Here is a 15,431-nt window from a genome sequence, read left to right as displayed (position 1 = left end):
GCCGAACTCGAACAAGTTTCCAAGTTCCGACTTTCGAGTTCAAAAGTAAATGGAACGCAGCATAAATCAGAACAAAAACATGTAAAACCTTACGATTAAATGAATTGCGACTTCATTTTAAATCATATAACAACAAAAAAAAAATCTGCCAATTCTCCCACCACCCATCTGTGGGCTCCGAGCCAGTGTTTGGGAGTCTTTTTTCATGTGTTTGTGTCAGTGGACGAGGCAGTGGTTCTTTTTTTAATTATTTATGGCAATAAAAGGTAGAAGTCACGTGTGTATATCATGATGCACTAATATAGTGCATGTAGAACCTGAAACAAAGCAAAGGAGGAGGTGATGAACGAGTGATTACAGGCTTCACCTCCGTCAGCATCAGTTTATCCTGTAAACCTGTGAGTCCAGGAAAACACAAAGGAAAAAAGAAAGAAAAGCAGAACCCGTGTGAAGATTTTCCTTTTCTTCTTCTTCTCCAACCATCCTGCAATCCCCCCAACCCCCCCGTTGACGTTTGGCAATGGACAAACCGTCAGCTCATCCTAAGCCTCCAGCGACTCAGCAGTTTTAGGGACGAGCAGAAAAGAAGCGCGAGGAGGAGGAAGAGTTTGGAGGTCACGCAGGAGAAAGTCTTTCATCTGCTCTCAGTCTGTTGTTTCATTACACAGTCGAGCCAATAACTAATTATAATAATAATAATAATAATAATAATAATAAAAGGCATTTTGTTAGAGTGTTGTAGGTCATGAAGGCGTCAGAAAGAAATAAAAATAAAAAAAGGTTAAATGGCTGATTCAGGTTTTTCTGGTGTTTTTCTCCTTTCTGTGACTGATGATGATGATGAAGGTGAAATGTCTCTCCATGTGTCCACCAGGTCTCTCTGTCTACATGTCGGTGTCTCCGTCGTAGGCCAGGGTCAGAGGTTTCAGACGGTTGTTTTGTTGCCTCTGTCTCTGAGGCCTCTTTGGCTTTTTACTGCAGGAAAAACGAGAAAAAAACAACGGTTTCAGGTCAATTTAAACAACATCATTTCGTAAACTCGTGTTTAGTTTACGTCTCTTTTATTTTTTATCCTTAAATTACTTGTTTCTTCTTAAAACAGCGAATCGCATTCACCGAAAATAATTTTTTAACAGACCCCTGAAAAAAATCTCTTACAAACAGACCCTGCAAAAAAAATCTTGTAAAAACGGATCCTGAAAGAAAATCTCGTAAAAACAGACCTTAAAAATATCTCGTAAAAACGTACCCTGAATAAAAATGTCATAAAAACAGACCTTAAAAAATATATTGTAAAAACAGACCCCGAAAAAAAAACATTGCAAAAAGAAAAGCAAAAACATCTCGTAAAAACAGACCCTGGAAACAAAATCTTGTAAAAATAGATTTTAATTCTTTGTGTTTTTTCTGTTTCTTATTTATTTTAATATAAAACGAATAAAAAATAGAGAGAAAAACTGATCTTTGGTTGATTACGTCATTTTGTACGATGACATTTTCTTTGTCTATGATCAAACTTACTTCAACAAGTTTTTAGGACAGTAACTAAACTAAGAATGATTCAGTTTGAATGATTTCTTTGTTTTTTATGGAGCAAAAAAACCCAGAAAATATTCAAATTTCAGAAAGTGAAAAATCACAGAAACTGATTTTAATTCTTTATTTCTTAATTATTGATTAATAATCGAGTAGCGACGTGAAGCCGTCCTTCACCGATCAGAAAATAAACCATTATAGATACAGCTATATGATAAATGTACACATATTTACAGCGGAGATTATAATCCCCCTGCACACACACACACACACACAGTTTTAAAGTAAAATGAATTAGTGAGTTAATTATCATTCTCAGATTATAAGAATAAAAATAAATATGTTTATATAGTGAACACAGAGAAACATTAATATGAAGCATGTGTAAAAAAAATAAACGATGATGAAGAGGGAGGAGGAGTGCTGCTTTAATTCCTTTGTCCACGTGAGGGCAGTGTGGCATTATAATAGTGAAGCAACGAACAAGAGGGATGCAACGGTGTTCTGTATTTTACCGAACCGTTCGTTACACCCTGTTCGGTTCAATACACAACAGCAAACAACGGTATTTTGGTAAGTTTCAGTCCGTCAAAATGTATTAAAATACACAATGCTGCGTGATTAGATCCACACGGGAGCAGAGACATGAGCACAGCTGCGCACTCAGCTGCTCTACTCATGCTGCCTTCAGTCAGTCAGCGTGGGTGTTTCGGCTGTTTCATTTGATCTGATAGTGCACTATTGTTTAAATTAACTGTGTGGTGTGATTATAGCTGTGCTTTTAATTATTTTTACAATGTAATATTGTCTTTGCTAGTCTGAGTAGTTTTATATCACAGTTTTTCTCCATTGGTTTGGCTCATTTCTTGAAACCGAAATTACATTCTCAGAACTCTAAGATCGTTTGGCACAACAGTCTTATAGTTCAGCACAACACCATAGTTCACTTGCAAAAGCTCATATCTTTTTCAAAACTGTTCACTCATGCTTCAAAACTAAATTCCTTTCTCATATAAATAGTCAGTGTCACCAAAATGCAAAAGCTCCTTCTCAATTGGTTTGGCTAATTTCTCAAACCAGACCGGACGTTCTCAACACTTAGTGCTTTTGACAAAATAACCTGGATGGTTCAGCACAACACCATTGTTCACCTGCAGAAGCTCATATCTTTCCCAAAACAGTTCACTCATGTGTCAAAACTAAATTTCTTTCTCATATAAATAGCCAGTGTCCCCAAAATCCATTGTCCCTTTGGCATTGTGTAAGCACTGCAAGTCAAAATGTTTAGATGTTTTGTCACTGTGGCAGAGGAACATTGAAATATCCCTCATGTCCACCTCTCAGTCTTAGCCCAGTCCTTCATTGACAATGGTTTGTCCAGCTAACAAATACAAGAATACAATTGTGTGGAATACTGATTGTTTTTTAGGATTTTATGATAACACACATTGCACTCATACTGCCAAGGAAATTGTAACCATTTTCATTCACAGATATAAACTAACTTCCATACATCAGCGTAAACATATATATAGAATATATACAATATACTGTCATATAAACACATAAACAAAATAAAGCTGGAGATTCAAAACTAACATTTCAGTCCTCACCCTTGACCTCCTGGCCACACACTGCTGTCTGTCTGGCCACAGATTCTCGTTCACATCACAGAGTATATTCTGCCTTGTGATGCAGTGAGGGAAGAAACAGCGTGGATGTCACAACCATCCCCTGCACTGATCTCCTGTAATATCATCACATGGAGCAGGGACCTCTGATCTTGAGCCTGATGCTCATAAACTTTCTCCCGGCAAGCAGAGACAAACTCCACAATAGGATTGAGGAAAGGTGGTAGGAACACCATGACCATCCTTGGATGAGTAGTGAACCAGGCCCTGATGAGCAGGGCCACGGAGGAAATTCACATTGTCTCACACAATTGCATACTTTGGTAGGTGAGGCCCGACCAGACCTCTCATTTTCAGGGATCAAATCAGAAAGAAGGTGGTGCAAGAAAATGAGGAGCTTCTGTGTAATCACAGTCAGGTGAAAATAGACATTTACTAACAAAGGAGGAGTTTCACACATCTCAGATGACAGTTCAGATCAAATAATGTGTCAATTATGATAGATTTATCAAATGTTTCAAGAGATTCATGTATGATATTCATGGTAATATATTCTTGACTAATTTTGACAATTGAACAGACTATTGTGCAAGTGATGACTTACACAATGAAATGATGCTGACATGTTTTACAGAGAACAACCATCAGACTGAGACTTTGACAATCAGTTTAGATCAACAAGATCTATTCACTTGGAAACTGTGCTAAATGTAAGCTAACTGTGCTAACTGTGTGCTACCTGTACTTAATTATTTGCAAAGATTTACTAAGACAATTGCAATTTGATGAAATGAATGAGAAATGCAATTCTGTTGTGGACAATTGGGAAGTGGTTTGGAGATTTGTCCATGTTGTTTTGAGAATGTAATTTCTGTTTCTAGAAATGAGCCAAACCAATGGAGAAAAACTGTAAGATATCAAAACCGTACCGATACCGTGGCCCAAAAAACACGATACATACCGAGCCGTGGAGAAACTGTACCTTTGCATCCCTAATGAACACTGAAGGAAACTTCACTGTGATTTAAACATCATCATTATTACTATTATCTGTTGTGAACCATGATTTTATTTATCGTCCGACCTTTTGCTGAAACTTTCACTGAATAATGATATGTAAATGAGCGACTAAATTATGCACAAATACTTGTGACGTAGAGAAAGTCTGTGAAACACTGACGTCAAGATTATGGAACGCAAGCATGATTAAATTATTTTGATGAACCAATACAGTTTTAAACCTGGCGCCCTCTGCTGGACCATGAGGTAAGTACACCCCTGCGCATCCAAAAGTAGATTTTGGAACTTTAAATTGATTTTGGAAGTTTAAGTAGATTTCGGAATTATAAGTAGATTTTGGAAGTTTAAGTAGATTTCGGAACTATCAGTAGATTTAGGAACTATACAATCACCACATGTTTTCTAAAAACACTAAAACATCTAAACTAAAACTAGAACTAAATAAAAGTCAAACGTCTCTCTGCTCAGTTTGTCCTCACCTGCACCAGTAGCTTCACTCAGACAATCAGGCAGCACATGTGACACAGTTCACAGAAGGTTAAAGGTCACAGTCTGCAACATGTGGGAGGAGAAAATAACAACGACGACAACAACAACCCTCCACGCTCGCCATCATTAGCCGCTGCTGCTGCTCTGAGCCAACTCCTGACAGTCGGGACACGTGTAAATCATCTGGTGTGTGTTCTGGCCCTCGCAGGCCACCGTACCGTCGGCCTCGGCCTCGAGGGAGCGATGCAGCGCCGCACAGGAGCTGCTGCTCTCACAAGACACAATGACGACGACAAGGACGAAGACGTGAAGGACAACATGTGGACGGGTCAAAAAAAAAAATGGACTGATTTCATGACTGATGATGAAGATGATGAAGATGATAAAAGATATGGGGGAGATTAAACTGGTCAACTCACCAAGCTAGGTATATCATAGACACTATGAATATGAGAAGCACAAATGCTCCGGCTGCTACACCGTACACCCACATCTTCAACTTCCCATCTGTGGAGGAGCAGGAGGAGAGGAGGAGGTGCAGGAGGAGGAAGCAGCTGGTCAGTGTGTTAACGCTTTAATTCAGCCACAGCAGCGTAAACATCAACAGAACAACAGTTCTGAACACAGACTCCAACAACAAACTCTCAAACTGTCACCAGGCTCCTATTGGACGATACCAGCTGTCAATCACACTGGTGTCCACTCATATTCTGTTTTATCAATCAAACAATAATTTATCATTCATCATGTGAGGCAGTAAAACAGATGATGTTTGGTCTGATGTGGTCTGACCTGGTCCGTACGGCTGCAGGTACCAGGTGCGTCCACTGCGTCCCGGCTGGACAGTGCTGGACGGCGTGGGGTTTATGGCTCGACTCGTCTTCACGTCCCCCTTCTTGTCCCCCGCCGTGGGGATCTCCAGCACCGGGATGGGGGCGCACTGGTCCAGCTGACCCAGCGGGGACGACACCTCTGTGAAGCCCTCCTCGCACACGCACTCGGCGGCCTGCGGGGGGCAGCACACAACCATGATTGATACAGAGAGCACAGCTGCAGGACACAATGTGTCCATGACAGTGTCTGTTTTTCTCACCTCGCTGCAGAAAGACTTTGGCCTGAGACAGGGAGGGTCACAGGAGCTATTGGACACCAGAGGGTTAATGGGAGGACAACCACCTGCAGGGACAAAAGACAATGAAGATTCTTCTTCTGTCTGTGTTTCCTGGTACGATCCACAGCTCTCTGTGTCGTCCTCACCTGTGACGTTGAGTCCGTCCGAGCGCTGACACCAGATCAAAGGTCGTGTGGAGTCCGGCTGAACACTGCTCAACCACTTGTACTCATAACAGTCGCCCTCTGGAGGCCGGAAAACACACAAAACCAAACACATGCACGTGAGAAAGTGCAGCGACGGCCATGAAATGACGGGATAAATTAAGCAGCTGCTCAAAATCTCTTTAAATCTGCAGTAAAAGCTTTTCCTTAATGACTTTCTATCAGCACCATTATGACTTTATCAATATTTCCATCGCCGCAGTAAACGGCCATATTTCCCCGCGGAGTCGTGTGTAACCAATCTCTGCGAGAGCAAAATGAACAGTTTAACCTTGAACAAAAGGGAGGAGATCTAACTCCACACAGGCCTGGATACAGAGTCTGTCAGCGGCTGAGACAGCGTCTCACATTAAGTTCTCATTCTTCATTTTAAGCCCAGAAACTTTCCCAAATATCCTTTAGTGGAGGCTTGTGAGAGGAAGAGCTGCCAGTAAAATCAGAAAGAAAATCATAGGTTTTTTTGGCTGAGGCACACAGTGTAACACTAGGGGGAATCGGAGCAAGTTTGCCTGTTCATCTGAGCTCATTCTAAGTCCACAGCCATTTACTGCAAAATCATTTGGATTATAGTCGTGTGAAATTGTTACAGCCATAATAACGCAGCTATATCTAAAGTGGACTATTATGTAAACTGCTCAATCTCCTGCACCAAACCCCATAGAGAAAATCAGCTCGCAGGGACACAGGAGCTGCTGGTCTGCTGCTGCCTCGTGTGGTCACTTTGTGTCACTGAGGTAAATCTAAATTAAATATTTCAAAAGCCGAATTCAGAAAATGAGACATTTGAACTTTGTGATGAAGGCAGCAGTGGATCAACAACTCCTGTGAACTCCTGTGTGCTGTGATGTTAAAATCAGTGATTTTCTCTATGGGGTTTGGTGCAGTTTAGTTTAAAATCCTGACAGTGGACTAAATAAAATAAAATAAATGCGATGTTTTGGTCTTATTTTGACAGTAAAGTGAGCGACCGGGACACAGATGTGGTCGTTTTTCCTTCCACCTCCTCTGGCTGCCCCTCCTCTTTATTCCTCTGAGTGATGCTGGGAATCCAGGTCAGAGAAGGAGCAGCTAGGTGGTGTTCACTCTACACACTGAGCCTTTGGCCACTGTAATTGTTGTGTATGAATCACAAACCTGCAGCACTGAGTATCTGTCAGACCCAAATCACACAAACATAAAACGTGACGAGAGCGTCATTTACAGCCGTATCTGTGACATCTGTGGTCATTTTGATCATTTTAAAGAAATATTACACCTTTAAATTATCATCTTTGCATGTTTTTTCAACATATACACAATAATTATTTTGTCTTTTGTCCTCAATCTATCAAAGACACCTTTGAAGATAATAGTTCATTTTCTCAGAGTCTCTGAAGGCCAAAGTTTGACTGTGGTTTACTCACCGCTGCAGGACTCAGACTCCCACTGCTGGTCCGGACACTGCTGCAGGTTCTCGGGCTCCTGGGCCAGAACAGCTCGCGAGCGAACCTGGACCGAGCCGAAGTCCACGTCGGCTTCTTTGACGCAGATGCTCACACAGGAGCTCCAGTCTGACCACTCCATCAGGTAACATTCACCTGCAGCAGAGGACAGAGGACAGGGGACAGAAGACAGAGGACATGACTGAGACTGGAGAAGGTTTGAAACATTCCAGCTTCTTCTCTCGTTCCCTAGAGTTTGTGTGTCACCTGATGTTAGAACCACAACCCTGGTTTGGTGATGTGGGAAAACTAATTAACTTCAGTCTGTACAGCAAGTGACACCCTCTTTCCTTTGACCCTCTGTCCTTCGACCCTGTCTTTAGACCCTCTGTCCTCAGACACTCAGTCATAAGACTCTCTGTCCTTAGACCATCATCCTTGGAGCCTCTGTCCTTGGAGCCTCTGTCCTTGGAGCCTCTGTCCTTGGACCATCTCTCCTTACACCCTCTGTCATTGGACCCTGTCTTTTGACCATCTTTTCTTAGACCCTCTGTACTTGGACCATCCATCCTTAGACCCTCTTTCCTTGGACCCTCTGTCCTTGGACCGTCTGTCCTTAGGCCCTCTGTCCTAACCCCGGATTTCCACTGGACGCTTTACAGCCACGGCCGGTCAGCGGCACGGATCTGCTTCGACCTCTGCCCAGTGGCAATCCCCACCGGGCGCGTTACAGCAGCGGCGCGGTACCTTGCGAACCAGCGGTATTCACGGAAGATCACGCGATAATCTCGAACGGACGTGAGTTCCCACGATAGACTGTGTGTATAAAGGAAACAACAACACAGCTTCTTGCATTCTCCGAAGTGGAAGAACTGTTGATCTGGTGTCATAAATGATTATGTTTCTCCACTTCAACAACTTCGTACATTATGACTCTCCGAGACGCTCTGATTAATTGACTGTTGACCTGGTAGCACCGGTCATGACGTAATGTGAAGTTGTGATAGGCTATATGACCTGCGTATTGTGTTTTATTTTGAAAGAGGGGCAGAAATGTTTTACTTTGATTCTGTGTCGCACTTCCTGTCTTGTGCGATCTGCTCTGTTGAAATTTATGCGGTTCAGCAGCGGCAACGGCAAAAATAGAACTGAATATATATATATATATATATATATATATATATATATATATATATATATATATATATATATATATATATATATATATGTGTGTGTGTACATAAGGTGGTGTCATCACTGTGAGGAGTTAAGAGGGAGAGGCAGCTTTGAGCTGCAGATGCAGAGAGTCTTAGTTTTGATCACAATTGACAAAACGCAGCTCATCAACCAGCAGGAGAAATAGAACACAGGTCAAGGGTGGCAGTGCATGAAAGTGTGTGTGTGTGTGTGTGTGTGCGTGTGTGCGTGTGTGCGTGTGTGTGTGTGTGTGTGCGTGCGTGCGTGAAAACTGCCAGAATCCCTGCAGCACGCACACACACAGGCTCACCTCAGTCCATGCCTTTGATTGCTGTGTGATACTTCAGTGCTCCCGCAGTTTGCCAAAGAGCATTTGGAGCAACTTCTTTTCTATATCTGGGGCAACATTTCTCAGTGTTTTCCATCTCAGGCACCAGCAGACATCTGATGAGATGACTTTTTCTCTTTTTTTTTTTACTTCTCCTAAAAATGAGAAACGTGCCGCTGCAGAGAGCTTCCTGTTTCACTGATCCATTACAAAATGCTCATTTATCTTTTGGCAGAAAGTTAAACACAATATGTATCTAGGAATGATTATTTTCACCCCAAAGGACCTTTAATTTGACCCCCAAACATGCGTGAAAAAGGCCAAAAATTCAGGTCAAAGCCTAGAGACCTTAGACCTCTGTCCATAGACCCTCTGTCTTTAGACCCTCTGTCCATAGACCCTCTGACTTTAGACCCTCAGTCCTTTGAACCTCTGCCATTAGACCCTCAGTCCTTAGACCCTCTTGAATTTGAGACTGAATTATTGTTGTTCAAAGAGCGAATTGACATTTAACTTGTGAGTTTTACACAACGACCGTAAAGAAAGTTGCTCGTTTAAGGCTTTTACTCGGGGAAACCAACACTTACTGTAATGGTTTGCAGGCTAATTAAACTTAAACTACATTTCCACAGCACTGACACGTCTATTTGCTTATTTTATTATTTAAGTAGAAAAACTTACCTTTTTATTTTAGGAGCAGATACATTTTCTTTCCTAAGTTTAACCAACTTATACTTGTGTTGTGTATTTTCTGCAAAGAAACTGCCTGTCAATAATGAGCTATTCTATACATCTACTAAAAGACTGACTGCCAAATAGTGAGCTGTTCTGTACATCTATTAAACGACTGCCAAATAATGACCTGTCCTCTATAACTCCCAAAAGACTAACTGCCAAATAGAGACCTGGGGCCTCATGTACAAAGATTTGCTGTTCTGTACATCAACCAACACAATGGCTACTAAATAGTGAGCTGTTCTATACATCTGCCAAGAGACTACCTGACAAATAATGATTATATATTGTTACACCTTCATTCTGTGGTCATGGCCTCAAATTTAAATGTCTTTATTGTTCAATATGATTTTGACCCATTTTCATTTGTTTGGCATGGATGTAAAGTGTCATTACACCATTATGTCACCTGCTGGTTTGGGAAGTCGTGTTTGGACTTTCACAGATGCTAAATCAAAATTTAAATTGAGTGCTAATCACATGACCAACATATAGAGACAAAAACGCTCCCTTTTTTAAATTTACAGTCAATGTAAAGTCTCCAAATAAACTTAACTCAGGGAGAAAATATAAACTTCACATAGAATGAAACCCCACCTTAAAAAGACCAAAATATTAACCTGTGATATAAAAACTTGTTAGTGTAGAAGCTGACAGTGATGCTCCCTGTTCTCGTTTGTCTTCAGGCAAACGAAAATACAGAAGCTGCAAATAAATTGAATTTGCATTAAAAGCATCTGCTTTAACGTTGTCCATTTGTTGTGGCTTCAGGTGAAGTCCTTCAGCTCCTTCAGCTGATTTCTGGGGTCAGGAAAACAGACAGCGAGCTGCAGCGCTATCAGATAATACAATCTACATGATAACAGAAGTATTTTAGTGGCAGCTCTGTGATGTAAATGGAGCTGCTGATAGGTTTCCACAGTGTTATGCACTGGTGTACGTCTCAGCGTGAACCTGGAGGCTGCTCCACAAACGTGAAATGCATTTCTGTGTTGGGTCATTGTGTTTATACCTTTGTTAATTTAAGAAGAAAAACACAGGAGCTGAAGTAAACAAGAAACTGTCAGTGAAATATTTTCCTTCCTTATCACTGCCTCTGTTTGTTTGTTTGACTGGATATTTATTATTCAGGGAAAATGAGATAGAAAATATTTGCCAAACCAAAAGACTTTGCTTCTATTCACGAAATACATCCTTCCACACTTTTCCATCCAATGTTTTGAATAGTTGTGCCTGTCGTAATGAATATGGCTAAAAATGTATTTTTAAATTTAGATTAGATTAGTAAGAAAGGATAAAACTTACACTCAGAACCTTGAGTGCAAAAAATGTACAATTAAAACCAATTATCAACAGTATATTTCCATTAAAAAATATCTTCCATGTTATACATACATTTCTATTTATTTATTTATGTATTTATTTATTTTAAGTCAGCATTTTGAACAATATTCATCTATTTGGCACGAATGGCATTTTTCTAGTAATCCAGCAGGTGGCTATGTTATTATTATTAATGGCCAATGGAATGCTATAACGATGATACTTGTGTATATAAATATATATGTATATTAATATATATATTGGCCTAGTGGTTAGGGCTGCGAGCGTGAGACCAGAAGGTAGCCGGTTCAATCCCCGACCGCAGCTGAAGTGCTGTTGAGCAACCTGCTGTTGCTAACCCCTCACTGGCATAGCAGCTCACTGCGCTGGGTTAGCATGTTCTCCACCTTACTGTGTGCTGTGTGTGTTCACTAACTCACTGCAGAATTAAATTTCCCCTTGCGGGACTTAAAGGGTTCTTAATCTAATCTTAATCTATACACATGTATATGTACAGAAATTGTTTAAAAATCTATTGAAAGTGGAAAGCAAGTGTTGTTTTCCAGCGATTTATATAAACACTTCTGATTAAAATAGAAAATAATTATAATTATAAATAATTATATTTTCATTCTGTTCTTGTGTTTGCCCAGGCTATTATAAAACTTAAGCATATGTTCCTTTTACACTTAGTTACAAAATATTTACACTCATAACCTTGAGTACAAAAATGTACAATTGAAACCAATTATAAATATAGGGTTAAATAAAAACATGTCTTCCATGTTGTTATACATGTTGTTTTTCTCCATTTAGCATGGATGTAGTTTCCCTGGTTATCCAGCAGGTGGCAATGTTTTCTTGTAATGGCCAACGGAACGATATACTGAGAATACTGACTATTAAATTGTTATTATTATTATGATCAGGACTGACGTTGGTTTGAAAAACAAATTTATCGTAAGTGGAAAACAGCTGTTGTTAACCAGCAATTTCTTTGAATGGGACACTTTTTGCACTTACGGTTCTAAGAGGGTACTTTCTTTTTGTTTGTTTATTTAAAGTGACACTACACAAGAAATCATAATGTAAAATGTTATCATTCCGACCAGTGGAGCCGTGTTGTTACCTGGGCAGGGAAGAGTACACGCCTCCTGCAGTGTGATCTGCTTGTCGCCGTCGACAGCGAGCTCTAGGCTGACGCACAGTTCCTCATCAACCAGGCCGCCCTCGTCCACGCCGGAGCCATCCGACACAAGGCAAGACAGGTTTCTGTAGCGCAGGCCGTGACCGCACACCACACTCTGACAGGACACAGAGAAGAAGAGGAGGAGGAAAGAGGAGGTTGATTTACGGAGAGAAATCAACCTACATACATCACAGGAAACTGAGTTCTGTTTAAGACAATCATATTCAAGTTTTAAATATAAACAAAACATTTCACATTGAGACAATTGTCAAATTACGTCCTGTTCCATCTAACTATAGATGGAACTGCCTGCCAAATAATGAGCTGTTCTACAAATAATGAGCTGTTCTACAAATTCACCAAGAAACTGCATGGTAAATGAGCGGTTCTAAAAATCCACCAAGAAACTGCATGGTAAATGAGCGGTTCTACAAATCCACCAAGAAACAGCCTGACAAATGAGCGGTTCTACAAATCCACCAAGAAACTGCGTGCCAAATAATGAGCTATTCTACAAATCCACCAAGAAACTGCCTGCCAAATAATGAGCTGTTCTCCAAATAATGAGCTGTTCTACAAATTCACCAAGAAACTGCATGGTAAATTAGCGGTTCTACAAATCCAGCAAGAAACTGTGTGCCAAATAATGAGCTATTCTACAAATTCACCAAGAAACTGCCTGACAAATGAGCGGTTCTACAAATCCACCAAGAAACTGCCTGCCAAAAAATGAGTTGTTCCACAAAATCACAAAGAAACTGCCTGCCAAATAATGAGCTGTTCCACAAATCCACCAAGAAAATTTCTGCCAAATAATGAGCTGTTCCACAAATCCACCGAGAAAATGCCAGCCAAAGAGTGAACTGTTTTGTACATCTACCAACAACCTGATTGACAAATAATGAGCTGTTCTGTATATCAACCAACATGATGACTACTCAATAGTGAGCTGTTCCATACATCTGCCAAGAAACTGCCTGTCAAATAATGAGCTATTCTATACATCTACTAAAAGACTGACTGCCAAATAGTGAGCTGTTCTGTACATCTATTAAAAGACAGACTGCCAAATAATTACCTGTCCTCTATAACTCCAAAAAGACTAACTGCCAAATAGAGACCTGGGGCCTCATGTACAAAGACTTGCATGGATTTCCTACTGAAACTTGGCGTACGCCAAAACCCAGAAACTGTCGCACGCACAAATAAATTCAGATGTAACAAAGTGTGCGTACACATGGATACAAGCATGTTTCTTTTGTACATCCCAAATCAACGTGGAATTGAGCGCACATGCAGAGGTGCTTTTTATATATACATTTTTATTCAAGTAAATTAGATGTTCCAAAGTTTTGGGATTCAGGGGATTTCGTTTCTTCTGTGCTCACACGGCACATATGAGGCTGGTGTACACCGAAACATTAGGCACAGGAGGAAGAGGTTTGGGTAGGTGTGCCTTTGGTTGTCCCAATATCTCAAAGGATCCTGAGATTTTGGTATGTTGCCCTCTGCCAGGTATCTCTGAACGTTTGAAATGATGACTAATTGTTTTGGCAGAGATGCATCCAGTTGACAGATGAGCTTCCTTTTTTAAAAACAGTTTGGCGAATTTGGGGAAATATCAGGTTACAAAGTTAACGAAACAAAATCAGAGGCCAGGATGCTAGTAGGAAAGTGGCCAACGGAGTTAAATAAAGAAGTTACATTTAATTGGTCTAAGAGGGGATTCAGATACTTAGGTGTAATGATTACTACACCAACTTCACAATTATTTAATGAAAATTATGGCAGGCTGATCACACAAATAAAATCAGACTTGACTCGATGGGAGATTCTCCCTTTGTCCCTCCTAGGTAGAATCGAAACAGTCAGGATGAATGTGCTTCCTCGATTGTTGTACCTCATTCAATCGCTGCCTGTTTGGATACCAGCTTCCAACTTCAAAGTGTTGGAAAAAATTATTTCTGCTTTCATTTGGCAAAAGCGAAAACCTAGAATTAGACAGAAGTTGCTATTAAGCCCTAAGGAAAAAGGAGGCCTTGGTTTTCCTAGCTTGAAATTATACTATTGGGCGGCGCAACTCTGTAGTATGCTCGAATGGCTTGTACAAGACGAGGAAACAAATTGGATTGGATTAGAGAACCATGCGTGCCCGCTAGTACCACTTGAGACGATGCCATTTATGGAACAAAAGAAATGGAGAGATCTAAATATTGAAAATGAATGGATTATTTGTACCCATAGGGTTTGGTCTCTGGTGAGGAAAAAAATAGGTGCTCCTCTAACAATATCACGAGCAGTAAAAATAGCTGAGATCTTTGATTTTTTGCCAAACAAGTTGGATGCTGGGTTCCAGACATGGGCAAGGAAAGGTTTAATAACCATAAACCAGTTGTTTGATGGAGAAATACTTAAATCATTTAAGCAATTACAAGATAAATATGGATTATGTTCTAAGGATTTCTATAGGTATTTGCAGTTGAGGGATTACCTTTTGTCACATGCTGAATACGGTGCTTTGAAACAACAACCATCACCTTTAGAACATTTTCTGGTGAAATGTATAGAGGAGAATAGTAAGAAGAAGTTGGTATCCAATATATATAAACATTTACGAACACATTTCTCAGACAACTCTTTAGATATTAAGGAAAAGTGGGAGCTCGAAATGAATGTTATTGAAGATGAGGAGTGGGAGGTGGTGTGTGGGCAAGGTCATAAAGTCACTCATAGTCCAATGTGGAGGGAATTTAATTGGAAATTAAAAATGAGATACTTCAAGACACCTTTAGTTACTTCAAAATACAACATAAATAATTCAAATTTGTGCTGGAGGAAGTGTAAACAGATTGGGGACCACACTCACATTTTCTGGGATTGCCCAGTACTGATTCCATTTTGGCAGGGGATCCAAGCAGAAATTCAAAATATTATGAAAATTAAATTATCACTGAATCCATTACATTATATACTGGGTTTGACCCCAGGGGAGGATATAGGGAAAAGGAAGTTCAGCTATTACAGATTCTTCTACTTGTGGCAAATAAAATGATGTCCTGGCTCAGGCCCCTACCTCCTACCATTCAACATTGGCGAGAGGGGCTAAAGAAAGTTTATTTAATGGAGAAGATAACTGCAAAACTCCAAGTGAAAATGGACTTGTTTTTGGTTCTTTTTTTTTTTGGTGGGGTCTCCTGTCGAATGTACCCTCCTCTCTCCACTCGGGG

General features: G+C 40.4%; 1 protein-coding gene across 1 annotated transcript in view; it reads right to left on the bottom strand.

Annotated features, from left to right (window-relative positions):
* Positions 1-884: 884 nt before the first annotated feature.
* LOC310931956 (thrombospondin type-1 domain-containing protein 7A-like) overlaps positions 885-15,431 on the bottom strand; it is a gene marked incomplete at both ends in the record, with an annotated part of 113,464 nt that continues 98,917 nt past the window's right edge. The window contains 7 exons of the mRNA XM_083895206.1: positions 885-975; positions 5,096-5,183; positions 5,469-5,682; positions 5,770-5,852; positions 5,934-6,032; positions 7,415-7,588; positions 12,145-12,319. Of these exons, the coding sequence (XP_083751332.1) occupies positions 885-975; positions 5,096-5,183; positions 5,469-5,682; positions 5,770-5,852; positions 5,934-6,032; positions 7,415-7,588; positions 12,145-12,319 (924 nt within the window). The remainder of the gene's footprint in view (positions 976-5,095; positions 5,184-5,468; positions 5,683-5,769; positions 5,853-5,933; positions 6,033-7,414; positions 7,589-12,144; positions 12,320-15,431) is intronic.

This window comes from Microchirus variegatus (genome assembly GCF_963457635.1).
Source record: "Microchirus variegatus genome assembly, chromosome: 1".
Lineage (NCBI taxonomy): Eukaryota > Metazoa > Chordata > Actinopteri > Pleuronectiformes > Soleidae > Microchirus > Microchirus variegatus.
The sequence above is the reverse complement of the archived record's forward strand: the minus strand, read 5'-3'. Positions and strand labels throughout refer to the sequence as shown.